Genomic DNA, 23,037 nt, shown 5'->3' on the forward strand with positions numbered 1-23,037 from the left:
CATTCCATATTTCTTGCAACTCTCTACTATTTCCTTGCAAATGTTCCTTTATATCTTCCCCACTCATTGGTGACCTATAGACAATACTGAGCAATGTGATTGCACCATTTTTGTTTCTTAGCTCTAACCCAATAGACTTATCCTTTCCCCTCTGGGACAACATCTCTGTCCAGCACTGCAATGTTCTGCTTAATCACTCACCTGATGAAGGAGCAGTGCTCAGAAAGCTCGTGATTCCAAATAAACCTGTTGGACTTTGATCTGGTGTTGTGAGACTTATTACTGTGCCCATCCCAATTCAACACCAGCATCTCCACATCCTGCTTAATCAATGCTGCACCCCTTTCCTTTCCCTATCATTCACGCACAGCTTATATCCAGGAATATTTAATATCCAGTCCTGTCCTTTTCTGAGCCAGATCAGTGTTATCACCACAACATCATATTTCCATGTGGCTATCTGCGTCTGCAACTCACTAATCTTATTTACCACACTCTGCATAATCACATATATGCACTGTAAATCCAGTTTAGACTTTAGTATGTTCCTCCTTACACTGAACCCACCTAATTCCTACACTAGTGCTATCTGTCTGTCCCAATCTCCTTTTGAATATTGATCTCCAGTGTTACCTCCTGGTTCCCATACCTCTGCCAACTTTAATTGAACACTGCCCAAAGATCCAGCAAGGAAATTGGTCCTGCTTTGTTTAGGTGCAAACTGTCTGGCCTGTACAGTTCCCATCTCCTCTAGAACTGATCCCAATGTTCTAAGAATCTAAAGCCTTCCTGCCTGCACCATCTCTCCAGCCACGCACTCATCTGCTCTGTCTTCTTATTTCTATACTCCCTTGCACATGGTACTGGGACTAATCCAGAGATTACAGGTGGGATTCTCCCAGAAAAATTCGTGATCTCCCAACCTCCTCCCCCCCCCCCCCCCCCCCCCCCCCCCCCCCGGCAGGCCGACCTCCCTCCCACGTGATGGCCAGCCCCGATCACTGGCCTTCCCTCCCTCTGTCACTACCAAGTGCAGAGTGGCAGCGGGACCCCCCACCCCCACCGATCACCCCCTCTCCAGAGGTCCTGCCCCCATTGGGCCCCACCCCCTTGGCACTGCCTGATGCCCATTGGGCATTGGGCAGTGCCAAGGGGTTGGAGCCCAATGCTGGGGGCTGGGAGAATCGCCCCCTACTACTTTGGAGTCCTGCCTGCTAATTTCCTTCCTACCTACCTCCGTAAATTCTGACTCAGGACTACATCCCACTTTTTACCAATATATCGTTGTTACAAATGTGGGCCACGAACACCAGTTGTTCACCCTTCACTTTCGGGGTGTTCTGCAGCCACTCAGTGACACCCTCGACTCGAGCACCAGGGAGGCAACATCCTGGATTCACACCTGCAGCTGCCACAACATGGTCTGTTCCCCTAACCATCAAACCTTCTATCACTATTGCTATTTCAGTCTCTTTGTGCCTCCTGGACAGCTCAGCCAGCCCTGATACCATGGACTTGACTCTGGCTGCAGTCCCAAGATGAAGCATCACTTCTTTTACAGGTATTCAGAATTGAATGAGACGCACTCAGGGAATTCCTGCACTCCCTGTCTGTTTCATGTTCACGGTCTGGTTGTCCCCCATTTCTTCTCTCCCTCTACTCTGTTGAGCTGTAGGGTGACCAAATCTATAAATGTGTTATCCACAAAGCAATCAGCCAAGCAGATGTTCTGCAGTGATGCCAGCTGCTGTTCAAGCTCTGAATCCCGAAGCTCGGGCTGCTGCAGCAGACATTTCCTGCTCACATAACCAGAATACAGGGAATGTTGTGGAGTTCCAACATGGAACTGAATGTGCAGTCCAGGTATCTGAGCTATCCTGCCAATCAACTACCCATTAGATATAAAACATACAACTTTTAAAAACTCACTCAAGTCTCTAATTCTGTTGCTATTTAAATATAGCGAGGTTAATTGAAATGCTTCACTTCAACCTTATAATCAAAAAAAAAGATTTGTTTGATTAAATTCTCACATCCTTAGACTGTCAAGTTAACTTCAGAGACACGGAAACAAAGCTAAAATGCACCCAGTCAATCAACACATGGCCTTCCAGTGACAGCATGTTTTGATTTTTCTTTTCGCTCTCAATTTAGTAATCCTGTCTTGCTTCACAATGCTCCCGGTCTGCTTCACACTCCTCCCGGTCTGCCTCACACTCCCCCCCCCCCGGTCTGCCTCACACTCCCCCCCCGGTCTGCCTCACACTCCCCCCCCCGGTCTGCCTCACACTCCTCCCGGTCTGCCTCACACTCCTCCCCCGGTCTGCCTCACACTCCTCCCGGTCTGCCTCACACTCCTCCCGGTCTGCTTCACACTCCTCCCGGTCTGCCTCACACTCCTCCCGGTCTGCCTCACACTCCCCCCGGTCTGCTTCACACTCCTCCCCGTCTGCTTCACACTCCTCCCGGTCTGCCTCACACTCCTCCCGGTCTGCTTCACACTCCTCCCGGTCTGCCTCACACTCCTCCCGGTCTGCTTCACTCTCCTCCCGGTCTGCCTCACACTCCTCCCGGTCTGCTTCACACTCCCCCCCCGGTCTGCCTCACACTCCTCCCGGTCTGCCTCACACTCCTCCCGGTCTGCTTCACATTCCTCCCGGTCTGCCTCACACTCCTCCCGGTCTGCCTCACACTCCCCCCGGTCTGCTTCACACTCCTCCCCGTCTGCTTCACACTCCTCCCGGTCTGCTTCACTCTCCTCCCGGTCTGCTTCACTCTCCTCCCGGTCTGCTTCACTCTCCTCCCGGTCTGCTTCACACTCCTCCCGGTCTGCTTCACACTCCTCCCGGTCTGCTTCACGCTCCTCCCGGTCTGCTTCACTCTCCTCCCGGTCTGCTTCACACTCCTCCCGGTCTGCTTCACTCTCCTCCCGGTCTGCCTCACACTCCTCCCGGTCTGCTTCACACTCCTCCCGGTCCGCTTCACGCTCCTCCCCGTCTGCTTCACACTCCTCCCGGTCTGCTTCACTCTCCTCCCGGTCTGCTTCACACTCCTCCCGGTCTGCCTCACACTCCCCCCCCGGTCTGCCTCACACTCCTCCCGGTCTGCTTCACACTCCCCCCCCGGTCTGCCTCACACTCCTCCCGGTCTGCCTCACACTCCTCCCGGTCTGCTTCACATTCCTCCCGGTCTGCCTCACACTCCCCCCGGTCTGCCTCACACTCCCCCCGGTCTGCCTCACACTCCCCCCGGTCTGCTTCACACTCCTCCCCGTCTGCTTCACACTCCTCCCGGTCTGCTTCACACTCCTCCCGGTCTGCTTCACACTCCTCCCGGTCTGCTTCACACTCCTCCCCGTCTGCTTCACACTCCTCCCGGTCTGCTTCACTCTCCTCCCGGTCTGCTTCACACTCCTCCCGGTCTGCTTCACACTCCTCCCGGTCTGCTTCACACTCCTCCCGGTCTGCTTCACACTCCTCCCGGTCTGCTTCACACTCCTCCCGGTCTGCTTCACACTCCTCCCCGTCTGCTTCACACTCCTCCCGGTCTGCCTCACGCTCCTCCCGGTCTGCTTCACTCTCCTCCCGGTCTGCTTCACGCTCCTCCCCATCTGCTTCACACTCCTCCCCGTCTGCTTCACACTCCTCCCGGTCTGCCTCACGCTCCTCCCGGTCTGCTTCACGCTCCTCCCGGTCTGCTTCACGCTCCTCCCGGTCTGCTTCACACTCCTCCCCGTCTGCTTCACGCTCCTCCCGGTCTGCTTCACGCTCCTCCCGGTCTGCTTCACGCTCCTCCCCGTCTGCTTCACACTCCTCCCGGTCTGCTTCACGCTCCTCCCGGTCTGCTTCACACTCCTCCCGGTCTGCTTCACGCTCCTCCCGGTCTGCTTCACGCTCCTCCCGGTCTGCTTTCACACTCCTCCCGGTCTGCTTCACACTCCTCCCCGTCTGCTCCGCGCTCCCCCCCTGGTTTGCTCCGTGCCCCGCCCCCCGGCCTGCTCCGCGCTCCCCCCCCCGGCCTGCTCCGCGCTCCTCCCGCGCCCCCCACCCCCCCACCCCGGCCTGCTCCGCGCTCCTCCCCTGACCCTGCTTCACACACCTTCCAGTAATCTTGTGGAATAATCTCTGGTGAATGTCCTGTCAAAACTGTGACCCAGAAGCAGCAGCATAAGTTAAATCCTCCTTATTTTAATGTGTGCTTTTAGTTACCAAAAATGGTCCTGTTTTTGTTTGGATTGTGTCTGTGGGTGAATCATTCAGTGAGCTATTGAAAGATTCAACAACAATCTGTTTGCCTCCCAATTCCGAGAAATGCTGATTGAAACAAAACACAGAAGGACCAAGTAGCTCAGTGTTCATTGTGGTGTGAATGTTTTTCACAAAATCTTCACCCAGCTAACTGAAAATGTTCCTGTCGCTAAAATCCCTGAAACTGAGGGTATATTTACAAGCCTGAATAAGTTTTGAGTCCCTGACCCCACTTGTTGAACATGATGGAAGAGCATTTGAAAGATCAAGAATGCTCTGGTAAACATCCCCTGATGACTACTTTGTTGTTGGGCTGCAATTACTGAGACATTCGAGATTCATGAGATGTCCCAGCATTTTGGCAGAATGATGGGTTCCTAATTGGTGATCCACCAGCCTGGGACATTTCCGTTTGATCGTGAGAGCTGGGTTGGCTCCAAATCCAGATCGGAATGTCATTGACCTACCACAGTAGTGCTTTTGTTTTCGTTGGAGTTGTTTTGTGTTCATTAAGCCTGCAGAGGCATGCCTTGTTTATCACTGAGAGACTTTCAAAGGAAGCAAGTTCACCTCATTGATACAGAGTAAAGTAACATAATTTAACTCAGGGACACACTGAACAAGGTTTTCAGCAGAGAGACAATTCCTATTTCGGAGCTCAAGGAGTAGCTGGATTCACTGCAGGGCAAATGGGAGGCTGAGAATTTCCTGGTGCTGGTGTCCCAGCTAGTGATCACCCCACATCTACAGAAACCTCAGGAGGATAGAGACTGGGTGACAACCCAACATGTTAAGAAGAAGGAAGCTCTTCGGGGAGTGTGGCACTCGCAGAGTAATTTTCAGTGCTGAATAGCCGATGAGGGTGGCAGTACCTCAGGGAGGTGCAGTCTGGAGCAGATCCCCAACACTGTGAGGTGAATGACTGCACGGGGAGAAGTGTAGACATGAAGTGACCATCAGGGAATCAATAGTCAGGGGGGATAAACAGGTATTTGTGCAACTGCTGATATGAGTCTTGCATGGTGTGTGTGTCCCTGTTGCCAGGGTAAAGAACAGCACAGTTGGTGAGCTGCAGGTACAAGTGACCACGTGGGAATATGACATGGTGATGGTAGCAGACATCTGGCTAAAACCAAGGCAAGGTGGACACTTAATAATCTTGCCTACAATCTACGAGTAAAGATAGGGCAGGATGAAAGTCAAAGGATGGGTGGCAGTATTGATCATAGACACTGTTACAGCATGAGAAAGGGATGATGTAGGTGAAGATTCAAAGGCAGCAGAACACTTTACAGAGAAATGGGAAGAAGTTGTGGTTTATGTTGGAACTAATGACAGGGAGCAAAAGGTGTGAGGTCCTACACACAAAGCTCCAGGAGCTAGGGAGGAAGATTAAAGGCAGGATTTTAAAGGATTCTTCTCGTAATGACTGGAGCTAGTATCCTCATGGAAAAGTAGTGTTGAGGAGGGGGTTAAAATAATTTGACAGGGGGAGAGGCACCAGGAGGAAGCATTCGAGAGTAGAAACAAGGCAAACTGAAGACATGGAGAACCAAACAGCATTACAATAAAGGCGGCTTAGAAATCAGACAAATAAGTCAAAGAGACATGTGATGAAAACTTTTTCTAAAATGTATTCTTTCATGGAATGTAGGCGCGCTGGCAAGGCCAGCATTTGTTGCCCATTCCTAATTGCTCTTGAGGCATGGCAGCATGGTGGCGCAGTGGTTAGCACTGCTGTCTCACAGCACCAGGGACCCAGGTTCAATTCCCAGTTTGGGTCACTGTCTGTGTGGAGTTTGCACATTCTCCCCGTGTCTGCGTGGGTTTCCCCCGGGTGCTCCGGTTTCCTCCCACAGTCCAAAGATGTGCAGGTTAGGTGGATTGGCCATGCTAAATTGCCCCTTAGTGTCAGGGGGACTAGCTAGAGTAAATGTATGGGGTTACGGGGATGGGGCCGGATGGGACTGTGGTCGGTACAGACTTGATGGGCCGAATGGCCTCCTTCTCCACTGTAGGATTCTATGATTCTAAGTGGCTTGCCTCACCTTTTCAGATGGAAGTTAGGAGCTGACCACATTGATGTGGGCCTGGAGTCACACGTAGGCCAGAATAGGTAGAAATGGCATATTTCCTTTTTTAAAAGTCATTAATGAACCAGATGGATTTTTACGACAATCGATAATGTTTTGTGGTCATCATTACTGAGACTAGCATTCCAGGTTATTAATTGAATTTAAATTTCACCAGCTGCCAGGTTGGGATTTGAACCCACATCGTCAGAGCATTTGCCTGGGCCTCTGGATTACTGACTAATATGCCACTGTCTCGCCAAACTAAGATGGTTTTAAAATGTGTAAATGTCCTGAATGCTAAATACATCGGTGAGCTGCAGGTACAAGTGACCACGTGGGAATATGACATGGTGATGGTAACAGACATCTGGCTGAAACCAAGGCAAGGTGGACACTTAATAATCTCGCCTACAATCTACGAGAAAAGATAGGGCAGGATGAAAGTCAAGGGATGGGTGGCAGTATTGATCATAGACACTGTTACAGCATGAGAAAGGGATGATGTAGGTGAAGATTCAAAGGCAGCATTTATTTGGTTAGAGTTCATGTTCAATAGAGGAACTTTTACACGACTGGACATGTACTGTATGCCATCAAATCATAGAATAATAGAGGAATAATAATCGAAAGAGGCCACTTGGCCCATTTATGTCTGCGCCAGCCAAAGAAAACGAGCCACCAGCCTAATCCCAATTCCCAGCATCCGGTCCGTAACCCTGGAGTTATGGCACTTGAAATAGGTTCTTGATTGGTAAGGGGATCAAAGGTTATGGGGAAAATAGGGTTGAAAAACATATCAGCCATGATCGAATGGCAGAGCAGACTCAGTGAGCCGAATGACCTAATTCTACTCCAATATCTTATGGTCTTAGGTGTATATGATGTGGAGAAGCCGGTGTTGGTGAGATTTTGCAAGCCCAGGCAAGTGTGACATGAACCCATGGGTTCATGTCACACTATCTGTAACCCCCACGACTTTCCTGGGCTTGCAAAATCTCACTAACTGTCCTGGCTGGAGACAATACACATCTCTTTAACCTGTGCTTAACGCTCTCTCCACTCACATTGTCTGTACCGTTAAGACTTGATTACCTGTATCTTGTAAATTGAGTTTGTGTCTTTATATGCCCTGTTTGTGAGCACGACTCCCACTCACCTGATGAAGGAGCAGCGCTCCGAAAGCTTGTGGCTTGTGCGACCAAATAAACCTGTTGGACTTTAACCTGGTGTTGTGAGACTTCTTACTGTGTTTAGGTGCATATCCAGACAATTATTAAATGAGTTGAGGGTTTCTGCCTCTCCTACCCTTTCAGGAAGTGAATCCCAGGCCAAACAACCCTCCCAGAGAAAAAAATCCTTCCTCATCTCTCCTCTAACCTTTCTACCAATCACATTAAATCTCTGCCCCTCGTCATTGACCTTTCTGCTAAAATAAATAGACCCTTCCTATCCACTCTATCCAGGCCCCTCACAATTTTGGGACATCTCAATCAAATCTCCCCTTAGTCTCCTCTGTTCCAAGAACAACTCCAGCCTGTCCAATCTTTCCTTGTAGTTGTAATTTGCTGGACTTGGCAACATCCTCATAAATCTCATCTGTATTCTCTCTAATGCAATTAGATCCTTTCTGTAATGAGGTGATCAAGACTGCACATAATGCTCACGTTGTGGCCTAACTAATGTTTTATATAGTTTCAGCATAACCTCCTTGCTCTAATGAGACAGAGGGCACATTTGTAGGTATTTGTTAAGAATTCATTTACGGGATATGAGCATCACTGGCTAGCATTTATTGCCCATTCCTAATTGCCCTTGAGAAGGTGGTGGTGAGCTGCCTTTTTGAACCACTGCAGTCCTTGAAATGTAGGTACACCTACAATGCTGTTTGCGAGCAGGTTCCAGGATTTTGACCCAGTGACAGTGAAGGAATGGTGATATATTTCCAAGTCAGGATGGTGAGTGACTTGGAGGGAACCTCCCGAGTGCTGGTGTTCCCAGGTATCTGCTGCCCTTGACCTTCTAGATGATAGTGGTTATGGATTTGGAAGGTGCTGCCTAAGGAATCTTTGGGAATTCCTGTAATGCATTTTGTACATGGTACACAGGGAAATGGTAGAATCTTGGAGTAGTGATAATGGAGGCCTTCATTTATTTGAATACAGGCTTCAAAAATAACTTTGTACAGGACAAGGGGATGGAATTCCTGAAATATGTAGAAGAGAACTGATCAGTGTGTTTCCAGTCCAACAAGGAAGGAAGCAGCACTGAATCTATTTTTGGGGAATGATATAGAGCATATTTCAATGGGAGAGCATTTGGGAAATAGTGATCACAATATCATTAGGTTTAGAGTAGTTATGGAAAAGGACATAGAAAAACCAAACATGAAAATATTTAACTGGAGAAGGGTTAATTTCAGTGAGTTAAAACGTAACCTGGTTTAGGTGAATTAGAATCTAAGATTGGTAGGTGGAATCATAATGCGAGGTTGTCAAGGAGAAGATAGTGCGGGTATAGATTAGACACATTCCCATGGTGGGGAAAGGAAGGACGTCCAAAGCTAGAGCTCCCTGGATGACAAGATATAAAGATTAAAATTAAAAAGCAAAAGGAGGCTTATGGTAAATGGTATGTTCACAATTCAGTAAAAAACAAAGCTGGACATAGGGAATACAAGGGAGGATAGAAAAGGAAATAAGCAGGGCAATGAGATGGAATGTGATTGATGAATAACATCACTGGGAGCACAATGTTTTTTATAGACTTATAAATAATAAAAAGGTCATCAAAGGAAAGGTTAGAGATCAAAAGAGAGACCTTGTAGAGACAGAGGACACGGCTGATGCACTAAGTGTGTACTCAATAAAGATAGAATACTGGTAATGCCATGGTAAAGTTTCTATTAATAGAAATGTTTTATATAAGAATAATCACTTACTTCAAACCAAATTCTGAAAATATGTGCATATTCATTTGTAATCAAAACCATATTAACATCATCTCTCCTTTTCACAGACTTTCAATAAATTTAAAGGACAATTTGCCAACTTAAAGTAAACACTAGTCTTTATTCAGCATTGAACTTCCCAGAAGAAAATTACAGTAAAACGTCTCGAGGCTTTTAGCAGCAATTTACCTTGGCATACTGGACATGTTTAAATTGCTATGTTTTTGGCACAAGTATTGGGGGCATTTCTCCCAAACAAATTCTAAGTGTCGAATTTGCGTAAAAACTGGAGTAAATCCTGCTGGTTTTTTCAGCGGCAGTTTCAAAATGAATCTGCCAGCGGGACACCCCCATCCCCACCGATTGCCCTCAGAGGCCCGCCCCAAAGAACAAAGAACAAAGAACAATACAGCACAGGAACAGGCCCTTCGGCCCTCCAAGCCCGCGCCGCTCCCCGGTCCAGGATTGAATCCTGAATCCAGGATCCCCGCCCAATTTTCCAGCCTATCTACATACCAATATCCTATCCACCGAGCTGTCCCTCACAGCTACGATGCTTTGTTCATTACAACCTATTAACTTACCCCCACCCCCCCATTCCAGACCATGTGATCTCCAGGGAGAGGCGAAAACCCAGAGTGAAAAACCCCAGGGCCAATATGGGGAAAAAAAAATCTGGGAAATTCCTCTCCGACCCCCTGAGGCGATCGAAACGAGTCCAGGAGATCACAATGGCCCCGATCGGAAAATGCTTCCCAACCCTAGTCATTTCCACTTCCACGAACACCATATGAATTCCCTGCCCCCGAGACAGGTTCCCAACTATCCGCAGTCTCACTCTGTACTGGCACCAGCAAGATGATCGTAGAATGAAGCCTTGAAACGAGAAACAAGGAACAATTAGCCCGCGCCGCTCCCTGGTCCAAACTAGACCACTCTTTTGTATCCCTCCATTCCCACTCCGTTCATATAGCTGTCTAGATAAGTCTTAAACGTTCCCAGTGTGTCCGCCTCCACCACCTTGCCCGGCAACACATTCCAGGCCCCCACGACCCTCTGTGTGAAATATGTCCTTCTGATATCTGTGTTAAACCTCCCCCCCTTCACCTTGAACCTATGACCCCTCGTGAACGTCACCACCGACCCGGGGAAAAGCTTCCCACCGTTCACCCTATCTATGCCTTTCATAATTTTATACACCTCTATTAAGTCTCCCCTCATCCTCCGTCTTTCCAAGGAGAACAACCCCAGTTTCCCCAATCTCTCCTCATAACCAAGCCCCTCCATACCAGGCAACATCCTGGTAAACCTCCTCTGTACTCTCTCCAAAGCCTCCACGTCCTTCTGGTAGTGTGGCGACCAGAACTGGACGCAGTATTCCAAATGCGGCCGAACCAACGTTCTATACATCTGCAACATCAGACCCCAACTCTTATACTCTATGCCCCGTCCTATAAAGGCAAGCATGCCATATGCCTTCTTCACCACCTTCTCCACCTGTGACGTCACCTTCAAAGATCTGTGGACTTGCACACCCAGGTCCCTCTGCGTCTCTACACCCTTTATGGTTCTTCCATTTATCGTGTAGCTCCTCCCTACATTATTCCCACCAAAATGCATCACTTCGCATTTATCAGGATTGAACTCCATCTGCCATTTCCTTGCCCAAATTTCCAGCCTATCTATATCCTTCTGTAGCCTCTGACAATGTTCCTCACTATCTGCAAGTCCTGCCAGTTTTGTGTCGTCCGCAAACTTACTGATCACCCCAGTTACTCCTTCTTCCAGATCATTTATATAAATCACAAACAGCAGAGGTCCCAATACAGAGCCCTGCGGTACACCACTAGTCACAGGCCTCCAGCCGGAAAAAGACCCTTCCACTACCACCCTCTGTCTTCTATGACCAAGCCAGTTCTCCACCCATCTAGCCACCTCCCCCTTTATCCCATGGGATCCAACCTTTTTCACTAGCCTACCATGAGGGACTTTGTCAAATGCTTTACTAAAGTCCATATAGACAACATCCACGGCCCTTCCTTCGTCAACCATTTTGGTCACTTCTTCAAAAAACACCACCAGGTTCGTGAGGCATGACCTCCCTCTCACAAAACCATGTTGACTATCGTTAATAAGTTTATTCCTTTCTAAATGCGCATACATCCTATCTTTAAGAATCTTCTCCAACAACTTCCCCACCACGGACGTCAAGCTCACCGGCCTATAATTACCCGGGTTATCCTTCCTACCCTTCTTAAATAACGGGACCACATTGGCTATCCTCCAATCCTCTGGGAGCTCACCTGTGTCCAGTGACGAGACAAAGATTTGCGTCAGAGACAAAGATTTGCGCCATCGAGCTCTGCCCCCATTAGACCCCTCCCCCTTGGTACTGCCCTATGCCCAGTGTGTAGTGCCAATGTGCCCCCTTGGGCATTGGCATTTTGTCCCTTGACTGTGGCAGGGGGTCCAGACTAGCACTGCCAAGGTGGCAATGCCCAGGGGGCACATCCCCCCAGGACCCGACCCTCTGGGTTTCCTCGATGGCCCCCTTCACTCAAGCAGGGTCGGGCCGCGAGCTCCTCACAAGTGGAGAGCTATACTAACCGCTGCTGGAGTGGATCATGCTTGCCGGGGGTGGTGGGAGATGCTAGCGGGCCCGGAGATTTCAGTCCTGGGCCCAATAATAGGAGTTAAATTGTATGTAAATTAGAATCTGCATATATTATGCAGCGCCACACCAAATTCTGGTGCGAAGCTAAAGGCGCCGGAAATCTGGCTACCGGAGACATGCGGAGGCTGTGATGCCCAGCGGCATCAAGAACCAGGAAATCACCAATGAAAACAGAGAGGGAACCAACTGCTTTGGTTGGTTCCCTCCAACCATGCTGAGTTTTTGAAAAACAGGATGTGTCCAACATCAATTAGCCCCTAACTGACCTCACCTATCCATTCACCATCATTCGATGTTGTGACATCAAAGAGCCAGGCCTCTTGTGTACAAAAAACAAACAGGAACAGGCCCTTCAGCCCTCCTCCTGCACTAATCATAATGGCTGCCTAAACTAAAACCGTAGGCACTTGCAGAGTGCATATTCTTCCATTCCCATCCTATTCATGCATTCATCTAGATGCCCCATAAATGCCGCTATTGTACCTGCTCCCACCACCTCCCCAGGCAGCGCGTTCCAGACATTCACCACCCTCTGTGTAAAAAAAAACTTGCCTCGCACATCCCCTCTAAACTTTTCCCCACGCACCTTAAACCTATGTCCCCTAGTACTTGATTTTTCTACCCTAGGAAAGAGCATCTGACTATCCACTCCGTCCATGCCACTCATAATCTTGTAAACCCCTATCAGGTCACCCCTCAACCTCCGTCGTTCCAGTGAGAACAAACCGAGTTTATCCAACCTCCCCTCATAGCTAATACCCTTATGTACCCTAGCAACAGGGAAATATATTTTGCGTCACATAGTAGGATTGTCCAGTCCGTAATAAAAATATAATCTCCAATTTCCTGTGACCAACAGTATGGCACTAATAGACTGTGTGATACCATCTGTAATAATGAACAGCTCTGGAAAGTAATATTACATGTTCCCTTGTTATAGGGCAGCAAATTGCAATGGAAATCAAGTGAGTATTTTGAGCAAGTTCAAATGGGTCAGGGCAGCTTTCAGTTATTATCATTTCAGTGCAGCCAAATGATAGTTTGCCATGTCCATTTTGTCTCGTGTTTGCAGGGGTACTCCAGATTCTCTGGCTCTTGGAGCATTCAATAATTCCTCTCCTTTCCTTTTCATAGAAGACAGTCTGGATGGAGATCGCGATTATATTACATCTGATGTCCGCTTCCCGTACTACCCGAGTGTCATCTTCGCCATCATAGGCAGCTCGGTTGTCTTCATCCTGCTGGTGGCATTGCTCGCCATGATGCTGCACCACCACCGCAAGCGCAACAACCTGATTGGGCATGTCACGCCACCCCTGCACCGCCTGCAGCACCCGCTGCTCCTGTCACGGCTTGTCATCCTGGACCGCACCCACCACTGCAGCGTCACATACAACACCAGCAATGGCATTCAGCTCACATCCAACTCCATGTATCACCAACCACTGGCAATGGAGGAAGTACCACCCTCATACTCTGAGGCTGTGCTGGAACACAGGTATGAAGTATTTATCTCAACAAAACCACTCACAACTAACCCTTCGTTGCTTCACTATTAAATATAACTGTCATATTAGCTGCATGATATTGCAAAATAAATTGCTTTGTGACAAAGCAATCCGCTTGATCGACATCCCATCCATCACCTTAAATATTCCCTCCTTCCACCATCGATGCACAATGGTTGCAGTGTGTGTGCATCAACAGGATCCACTCACCCAGGCTTCTTCAACAAAACTCCCCAAATCCAGGGTGGCACGGTGGCACAGTGGTTAGCGCTGTTGCCTCACAGCTCCAGGCAATTCCTGGCTTGGGTCATTGTCTGTGTGGAGTTCGCACATTCTCCCCGTGTCTGCGTGGGTTTCCTCCAGATGCTCGGTTTCCTCCCACAGATGTGCAGGTTAGGTTGATTGGCCATGCTAAATTGACCCTTCGTGTCCCGGGATGTGTATGTTAGAGGATTTAGCAAGGTAACTATGTGGGGTTCCAGGGATAGGGCCTGGGTGTGATTGTGGTCGGTGCAGACTCAATGGGCCGAAAGGCCTCCTTCTGCATTGTAGGGATTGGATTGGATTGGATTGGACCTCCACCTGCTAGTAGATCATGGCAGCAAGTGTTCCTGGGAACACCACCATCCCGGCTTGAACATAAATGACCATTCTTTCGTGGTTCCTGTGTCAATATGCTGGAACCCCGCCCTCTTCCCTCACAGCGCTGTCGGAGCACCCTCACCACACAGAGGCCGTGTTCAACAAGACAGCTGGCCATAACCTTCGCAAGGATTCCTCCAGATGAAGAATAAATGCAGGTCCTGTGAACGAGTACATAGACTGATGGAGTCATTCCACTTTAAAGAGCTATAATGAATCTGCCAGGCATGATCTCCCCTTCAGGAGGCCTTGCTGACTCTGCCTGGTTATATTATGTATTTTTGGAATGCACTGCCAGGTGAGGTCATTGAGGTAGACGCGTTAGTGACATTTAAGACTTATCTGGATAGACACATGAACAGGCGAGGAATAGAGGGATACCGGCAGTTAGCGTAGATAGGACAATGTGATTGGCGCAGGCTTGGCGGGGCCAAAGGACCTAGTCCTGTGCTGTATTGTTCTTTGTTTGTTTGCTCTTTGTTGAATTGTGTTTTGAGGTGAAACTTTAAGGGGTCATTGAATTTATGGGCAGATCATGTCATCTTCTCCCGAGGGTGGAACTGAACCCGGGTCCCTGGCGCCATAAGGCAGCAGTCCCAGTCGCCCCGATTCACCAAACTTTGTTTTGGAGTGTGCTACACAATTCAGTGTGACACTCAGAGGGTTAAGTAGTATCAGTGCTGAATATAAATCAGGAGCTCAAGTTAACATGAATGTTGCTTCATGCTGCCCTTGAAACTATTCACTGGTGAGTCCCGAAGGCCATTAAGCACTTATTGAAAATCCCCAGAGCTTCCATCAGTCTCAAACATCTTCATTAACAGTCTATGTGTTTCCGTACTCAGTTTCTTCTTTCCACCAGCAGACCACCGTGGTTCGACCTCCCCCCTCCGCCATACCTCTCGAACACAGAGATTCCCAGCCACCCAGAGCTGCCCCCATATCGCTCCAGGGCAGGGAGCACTTTGAGCACTGAACACGCCAGCAGCCTACAGGAGAGCGCTGAAATGAGAGACTGCCTGCTCGACACCAGACTGGGGGAGGGACTGTGAGCACCGTCGCAAACAAAGGAGTGCAATGGCAGTGGTGTTCTTGCACTAGCTATTATTTAAAGAGCCTTCATTGAAGGATTTAAACTCCAGAAGCAAAGGAAAGAAGATTTCACACACTTTAATCTTGTTGACTTGTTTTGTCTTTTTATTATGGAGACACAACCCTGGCAACCAGCTGTGAGATCCTGAGTAACACAATCCAGTCGTTTTACTGATGTTTGACCCTGGAGGCTTGCGATCTGTCAGTGACGGCCAATCAATTGTCCTTAATCATGGGTGGCCAGTTAGGACCACCTTGCAGCCGTCACTGTGGGGCGGCCTGGAGAATGGACTGTAAATCGAAAACAGTAAATACAGGAATGTGAACTGTGGAGATGCATGATTTTTGACAGGTCCCGAGTACAAATGATGCAGTGCGCAATGATGCAACCGAGATGTAAAGAAATGTTGTGAATCACTGGTGGGATTCAAGTGGCATGTCTGAACATAATGGAAATGAGCAGAGTTCTGTAGGTTTTATTGCTTGTGTTGCTAGGCCTAAATGTAGATTCTACATTGTGGAATCTAAAAGTCTGTACATTCTGGCCCCTCTACTATTGGTATTCAAATAGAACAGTGTTATTGTTTATCACGTGAGGCAGCAATTTATTTAGCTCTTCCTTTTCTTTCTTAACCCTTGCTCAGGCAGACACAGAACCAGCTGCACACCCGGGATGCGTAGATTAGAGGGATTAGCGGGTAAATATGAGGGTTAGAGGGAATGGCAGGTAAATATGTAGGGATACGGGGTTAGGGCCTGGGTGGGATTGTTGTCGGTGCAGACTCGATGGGCCGAATGGCCTCTTTCTGCACTGTAGGGGTTCTATGGTTCTATGGTACAGTGTCCCTGAGTGCAGTGTGTTCTGGAGCAGTGTCCCTGAGTGCAGCGTGTTCTGGAGCATTGTCCCTGAGTGCAGCATGTTCTGGAGCAGGGTCCCTGAGTGCAATGTGTTCTGGAGCAGTGCCCCTGAGTGCGGCATGTTCTGGAGCAGTGTCCCTGAGTGCAGTGTGTTCTGGAGCAGGGTCCCTGAGTGCAATGTGTTCTGGAGCAGTGCCCCTGAGTGCGGCATGTTCTGGAGCAGTGTCCCTGAGTGCAGTGTGTTCTGGAGCAGTGTCCCTGAGTGCAGTGTGTTCTGGAGCAGGGTCCCTGAGTGCAGTGTGTTCTGGAGCAGTGTCCCTGAGTGCAGCGTGTTCTGGAGCATTGTCCCTGAGTGCAGTGTGTTCTGGAGCAGTGTCTCTGAGTGCAGCGTGTTCTGGAGCAGTGTCTCTGAGTGCAGTGTGTTCTGGAGCAGTCTCCCTGAGTGCAGCGTGTTCTGGAGCATTGTCCCTGAGTGCAGTGTGTTCTGGAGCAGTGTCTCTGAGTGCAGCGTGTTCTGGAGCATTGTCCCTGAGTGCAGCATGTTCTGGAGCAGGGTCCCTGAGTGCAGTGTGTTCTGGAGCATTGTCCCTGAGTGCAGCATGTTCTGGAGCAGGGTCCCTGAGTGCAATGTGTTCTGGAGCAGTGCCCCTGAGTGCGGCATGTTCTGGAGCAGTGTCCCTGAGCGCAGTGTGTTCTGGAGCAGTCTCCCTGAGTGCAGCGTGTTCAGGAGCATTGTCCCTGAGTGCAGTGTGTTCTGGAGCAGTGTCTCTGAGTGCAGCGTGTTCTGGAGCAGTGTCCCTGAGTGCAGTGTGTTCTGGAGCTGTGTCCCTGAGTGCAGTGTGTTCTGGAGCAGTGCCCCTGAGTGCAGTGTGTTCTGGAGCAGTGACCCTGAGTGCAGTGTGTTCTGGAGCTGTGTCCCTGAGTGCAGTGTGTTCTGGAGCAGTGCCCCTGAGTGCAGTGTGTTCTGGAGCAGTGACCCTGAGTGCAGTGTGTTCTGGAGCTGTGTCCCTGAGTGCAGTGTGTTCTGGAGCTGTGTCCCTGAGTGCAGTGTGTTCTGGAGCAGTGTCCCTGAGTGCAGTGTGTTCTGGAGCAGTGTCTCTAAGTGCAGCGTGTTCTGGAGCTGTGTCCCTGAGTGCAGTGTGTTCTGGAGCATTGTCCCTGAGTGCAGTGTGTTCTGAACAGTGTCTCTGAGTGCAATGTGTTCTGGAGCAGTGTCCCTGAGTGCAGTGTGTTCTGGAGCAGTGTCCCTGAGTGCAGTGTGTTCTGGAGCAGTGTCCCTGAGTGCGGCATGTTCTGAACAGTGTCTCTGAGTGCAGCGTGTTCTGGAGCATTGTCCCTGAGTGCAGTGTGTTCTGAACAGTGTCTCTGAGTGCAATGTGTTCTGGAGCTGTGTCCCTGAGCACAGCGTGTTCTGGAGCTGTGTCCCTGTGTGCAGCGTATTCTGGCGCAGTGTCGCTGAGTGCAGCATGTTCCTGATCAGTATCCGAGTGCAGTGTTTTCAGGAGCAGTGCCCCTGAGTGCAATGTGTTCTGGAGCAGTGCCCCTGAGTGCAATGTGTTCTGGAGCAGTGCCCCTGAGTGCAGTGTGTTCTGGAGCAGTGCCCCTGAGTGCAGTGTGTTCTGGAGCAGTGCCCCTGAGTGCAGTGTGTTCTGGAGCAGTGCCCCTGAGTGCAGTGTGTTCTGGAGCAGTGCCCCTGAGTGCAGTGTGTTCTGGAGCTGTGTCCCTGAGTGCAGTGTGTTCTGGAGCAGTGTCCCTGAGTGCAGTGTGTTCTGGAGCAGTGCCCCTGAGTGCAGTGTGTTCTGGAGCAGTGCCCCTGAGTGCAGTGTGTTCTGGAGCTGTGTCCCTGAGTGCAGTGTGTTCTGGAGCAGTGCCCCTGAGTGCAGTGTGTTCTGGAGCAGTGCCCCTGAGTGCAGTGTGTTCTGGAGCTGTGTCCCTGAGTGCAGTGTGTTCTGGAGCAGTGCCCCTGAGTGCAGTGTGTTCTGGAGCAGTGCCCCTGAGTGCGGCATGTTCTGGAGCATTGTCCCTGAGTGCAGCATGTTCTGGAGCAGGGTCCCTGAGTGCAATGTGTTCTGGAGCAGTGCCCCTGAGTGCGGCATGTTCTGGAGCAGTGTCCCTGAGCGCAGTGTGTTCTGGAGCAGTCTCCCTGAGTGCAGCGTGTTCAGGAGCATTGTCCCTGAGTGCAGTGTGTTCTGGAGCAGTGTCTCTGAGTGCAGCGTGTTCTGGAGCAGTGTCCCTGAGTGCAGTGTGTTCTGGAGCTGTGTCCCTGAGTGCAGTGTGTTCTGGAGCAGTGCCCCTGAGTGCAGTGTGTTCTGGAGCAGTGACCCTGAGTGCAGTGTGTTCTGGAGCTGTGTCCCTGAGTGCAGTGTGTTCTGGAGCAGTGCCCCTGAGTGCAGTGTGTTCTGGAGCAGTGACCCTGAGTGCAGTGTGTTCTGGAGCTGTGTCCCTGAGTGCAGTGTGTTCTGGAGCTGTGTCCCTGAGTGCAGTGTGTTCTGGAGCAGTGTCCCTGAGTGCAGTGTGTTCTGGAGCAGTGTCTCTAAGTGCAGCGTGTTCTGGAGCTGTGTCCCTGAGTGCAGTGTGTTCTGGAGCATTGTCCCTGAGTGCAGTGTGTTCTGAACAGTGTCTCTGAGTGCAATGTGTTCTGGAGCAGTGTCCCTGAGTGCAGTGTGTTCTGGAGCAGTGTCCCTGAGTGCAGTGTGTTCTGGAGCAGTGTCCCTGAGTGCGGCATGTTCTGAACAGTGTCTCTGAGTGCAGCGTGTTCTGGAGCATTGTCCCTGAGTGCAGTGTGTTCTGAACAGTGTCTCTGAGTGCAATGTGTTCTGGAGCTGTGTCCCTGAGCACAGCGTGTTCTGGAGCTGTGTCCCTGTGTGCAGCGTATTCTGGCGCAGTGTCGCTGAGTGCAGCATGTTCCTGATCAGTATCCGAGTGCAGTGTTTTCAGGAGCAGTGCCCCTGAGTGCAATGTGTTCTGGAGCAGTGCCCCTGAGTGCAATGTGTTCTGGAGCAGTGCCCCTGAGTGCAGTGTGTTCTGGAGCAGTGCCCCTGAGTGCAGTGTGTTCTGGAGCAGTGCCCCTGAGTGCAGTGTGTTCTGGAGCAGTGCCCCTGAGTGCAGTGTGTTCTGGAGCAGTGCCCCTGAGTGCAGTGTGTTCTGGAGCTGTGTCCCTGAGTGCAGTGTGTTCTGGAGCAGTGTCCCTGAGTGCAGTGTGTTCTGGAGCAGTGCCCCTGAGTGCAGTGTGTTCTGGAGCAGTGCCCCTGAGTGCAGTGTGTTCTGGAGCTGTGTCCCTGAGTGCAGTGTGTTCTGGAGCAGTGCCCCTGAGTGCAGTGTGTTCTGGAGCAGTGTCCCTGAGTGCGGCATGTTCTGGAGCAGTGTCCCTGAGTGCAGTGTGTTTTGGAGCAGGGTCCCTGAATGCAAAATCTGTTTGATCAAAGTCTCATTGCCCCACATCTGGGTGTCATTGCAGTAGCTGTTTCTGAATATAAGACAAAGGTGCACATCAACATAACTGAGGAAAGTTCACATCCGTTTCCTTCCAGTGTCAGAATTGGTTTTTAACTGTTGCCTGTTTTGCTGATGGAAATGCCAAAGTTCACCGTGATTTTGAGAATAATGATGTGCTTTCCGGTACATTTTTCAAACCAAGGTCTTTAACTGAGCAACACTGCCCTGTGGAATGTCATTTAATTAAGAGTTAGAACCCTCTCTGAGCAACATCACCCACAACATCTCCGAGTGTTTCAGGTTTCAGTCACTTGGACACATGTTGCGACATCATGAAGGGCTGATGACAAAAAGTACACCAGCTGTTCCAAACCCAATAAATTCTCAATCGATAAATTTGCACCTTTCCAAGCTCTGATAGACTTGCTGCGTATTTCCAACAGTTGTAGTTTGTATTCTGAGATTCTCTTCCAAAACACTGGTACTGTCCTATTATGTTTGTCTGGCTTTTATAACTATCCAGACCATTGCAGTGCACTTGCTGCAGTGTCTCATGCTCTTATTAAGGCGATTCCTTTTCATTAGTCAAGCAGAACTATAGACCCATTTTGTTAAGGATGTCTTTATTATTTCACGGCACATAAGGGAAACCTTCCCAACAATGTGTGTATTCAACGCCATTATACCTTTGCCAAGTAAAACATTCAGAATGTAGGCATACTTACAACTCAAGAAAGGTAAACAACTTCAGTTCATCAAAGATGGGTTCCATTGTACCAAAGGCCCTCCAATTATATAAAGTTCCTCTGTACAAGCTTCTTGTACCACACCCTCCTCACACTGCAATAAATAGTGGAAAACCATTAGTGTTAGATAGATTCATACAACTCCCGTTTTATAGAATACCGCTGTATATTGTAGAATTCTGCCAAAGCAAATCCTCCTATGGACTAATATTGCACTTACCAAGCCCTGTTGCATTTCATATGATTCTACAATATATAGCCCCCTGTTTGTATAAAATTACATTGCCACAATCCCTCATGATACAAAATTCCCAGCATTAAGGCCTCATCCAAGTCACAGAATTTGTATGGTGCCGGAGGAGGGCATGCAGCCCATCATGTTTGCAGTGGCTCTCTGCATGAGCAATTTACTTGGTGCCATTCTCTCTCCTTCTCATAACCCTGCATATTATTCCCTTTGAAATAACAAGTCTAATTCCCTTTTGAATGTCTCGATTGAACCTGCCTTCAGCCACATTCTCAGACAGTGCATTCCGGCATGAAAAAGTTCTTCTCATATCACTTTTACAAATTGCCTTAAATCTCTTCTCGGTCCTTTCACGAATGAGAACACTTCCTCCCTATCTGCTCTCTCTAGACCCCTCGGGATTTTGAATTCCTCTGACAAACCCAACAGGCAGGATTTCCCAGGTGTGCTCATCCCGAAACCGGAAAATCCTCTCCGAGGTCAACGGCCGTTTCCACAGTCCGCTCCTCGCCCACTCCGATTCCCGTAGTGGGTGGAATGGGAAAATTCACCCCAACATGTCTCGTCAACTTTAATAATTGAAGTTCTCTTCCTGGGAACCATTCTTGTGAGCCTTTTATGTACTCTCTCCAATGTTTGCACATCTTTCCCAAAGTGTGGTGCCTAGAGCTGGATGTAGTACTCCAGCTGAAGCCAAAATAGTGTCTTATACAAGTTCAGCAAAGCTTCCTTGCTGTTGTACCACCTTTCATAAAGCCTAGGATACTTTAACCGTTCTTTTGACCTGACCTGTCACCTTCAATGGCTTATGCATATATAAACCTAGGTCCCTCTGCCCTGAACCCCGTTTAGAATTGCACACAATATTGTCTTTCTATGCTCTCCAGCCAAAAAGAATAATTTCACATTTCTCCGCACTGAACTTTGTTTGCCACTTGCCCACCCATTCCACCTGTCAAAGTCCTTCTGAAGTTCTATCCTCCTCACAGTTATGTGGGATTTTCTGGCCGCGCTCATTCCAAGACCTGAAAATCCCACCCGAGGTCAACGAACCTTTGCATGGTCTGCCCCCGCTCACTACGATTCCTGTGGCGGGCGGGATGGGAAAATTCTACCTGTGCAGTATTCCACGCCAGGCCCCTCATTCTGTAGAATTCAATTGCACAACACCCCTCTTGTTCGCGACCATTGGTTACAATTTCATTGTGTACCCTACTCTTACTGTGTAAAGTTTCCTTGGACACCCACCTCCATTACATAGAATTCCTTTATAGAACCAACTATTGCATATAATTCCCTGATATAACCATCCCTTCTCCCCCACCCGCCACATACACAAAATTCCCACGCCCTGCATGTACAAGGGGACACCCCCACAGATAAGGGGAACCCCTCCCCCAGAGTTAAGGGGACCCCCTCCAATGGAATTATGGGGAGGGACTCTCCTTGAACTGAACCCTGGCGCTGCCCACTGGCAGAAGGGGCACCCCCCCAATGGAGTAGGTGGACACACTCCCTTACGAAAAAGCACCCAGACAGTGGAGCTCCTCAGAGGGGTCCAGGGCAGTGCTAGGTTACTGTCCGGGAATGTCCCTCTCCCCCCTGACATTTCTGGGCGGAACCTCATTACATTACTGGCAATGGGGTGGGAAAATCAGAAAAATACATCTTTCTGGCAAAATTCTAGTTTCCTGACTCTTACAAAATCGTAGCCAGCACATACACACACATAGCACAGTGTACAAAATTACAGTATACAAAGTAATTTCCCTCAATGCAGAATCACATTTCACTTCCTTCAACTCCCATTGTATTGCTGAACATAACTTGGTACCAAACCCCATCCCATTGTAAACAATCCCACTGTACCAAACCCCATCCCATTGTAAACAATCCCACTGTAAATCCCAAACCCCATCCCATTGTAAACAATCCCAAACCCCATCCCATTGTAAACAATCCCAAACCCCATCCCATTGTAAACAATCCCACTGTACCAAACCCCATCCCATTGTAAACAATCCCAAACCCTGTCCCATTGTAAACAATCCCAAACCCCATCCCATTGTAAACAATCCCAAACCCCATCCCATTGTAAACAATCCCAAACCCTGTCCCATTGTAAACAATCCCAAACCCCATCCCATTGTAAACAATCCCAAACCCCATCCTATTGTAAACAATCCCAAACCCCATCCCATTGTAAACAATCCCACTGTACCAAACCCCATCCCATTGTAAACAATCCCACTGTACCAAACCCCATCCCATTGTAAACAATCCCACTGTACCAAACCCCATCCCATTGTAAACAATCCCACTGTACCAAACCCCATCCCATTGTAAACAATCCCACTGTACCAAACCCCATCCCATTGTAAACAATCCCACTGTACTAAACCCCATCCCATTGTAAACAATCCCAAACCCCATCCCATTGTAAACAATCCCAAACCCCATCCTATTGTAAACAATCCCAAACCCCATCCCATTGTAAACAATCCCACTGTACCAAACCCCATCCCATTGTAAACAATCCCACTGTACCAAACCCCATCCCATTGTA

General features: G+C 49.2%; 1 protein-coding gene across 4 annotated transcripts in view; it reads left to right on the forward strand.

Moving 5' to 3' along the window:
- ldlrad3 (low density lipoprotein receptor class A domain containing 3) overlaps positions 1–15,772 on the forward strand; it is a 125,951-nt gene extending 110,179 nt beyond the window's left edge. For 2 of the 4 annotated variants that reach the window (XM_078220391.1, XM_078220388.1), the window contains exons 5-6: positions 13,078–13,441; positions 14,956–15,772. In XM_078220391.1, the coding sequence (XP_078076517.1) occupies positions 13,078–13,441; positions 14,956–15,145 (554 nt within the window). In that variant the 3' untranslated portion in view covers positions 15,146–15,772. The remainder of the gene's footprint in view (positions 1–13,077; positions 13,442–14,955) is intronic. The other 2 variants (XM_078220389.1, XM_078220392.1) reach the window with 1 other exon arrangement.
- The last annotated feature ends 7,265 nt before the right edge of the window (positions 15,773–23,037 follow it).

This window comes from Mustelus asterias, chromosome 9 (assembly GCF_964213995.1).
Source record: "Mustelus asterias chromosome 9, sMusAst1.hap1.1, whole genome shotgun sequence".
In the NCBI taxonomy this organism is placed as follows: Eukaryota; Metazoa; Chordata; class Chondrichthyes; order Carcharhiniformes; family Triakidae; genus Mustelus; species Mustelus asterias.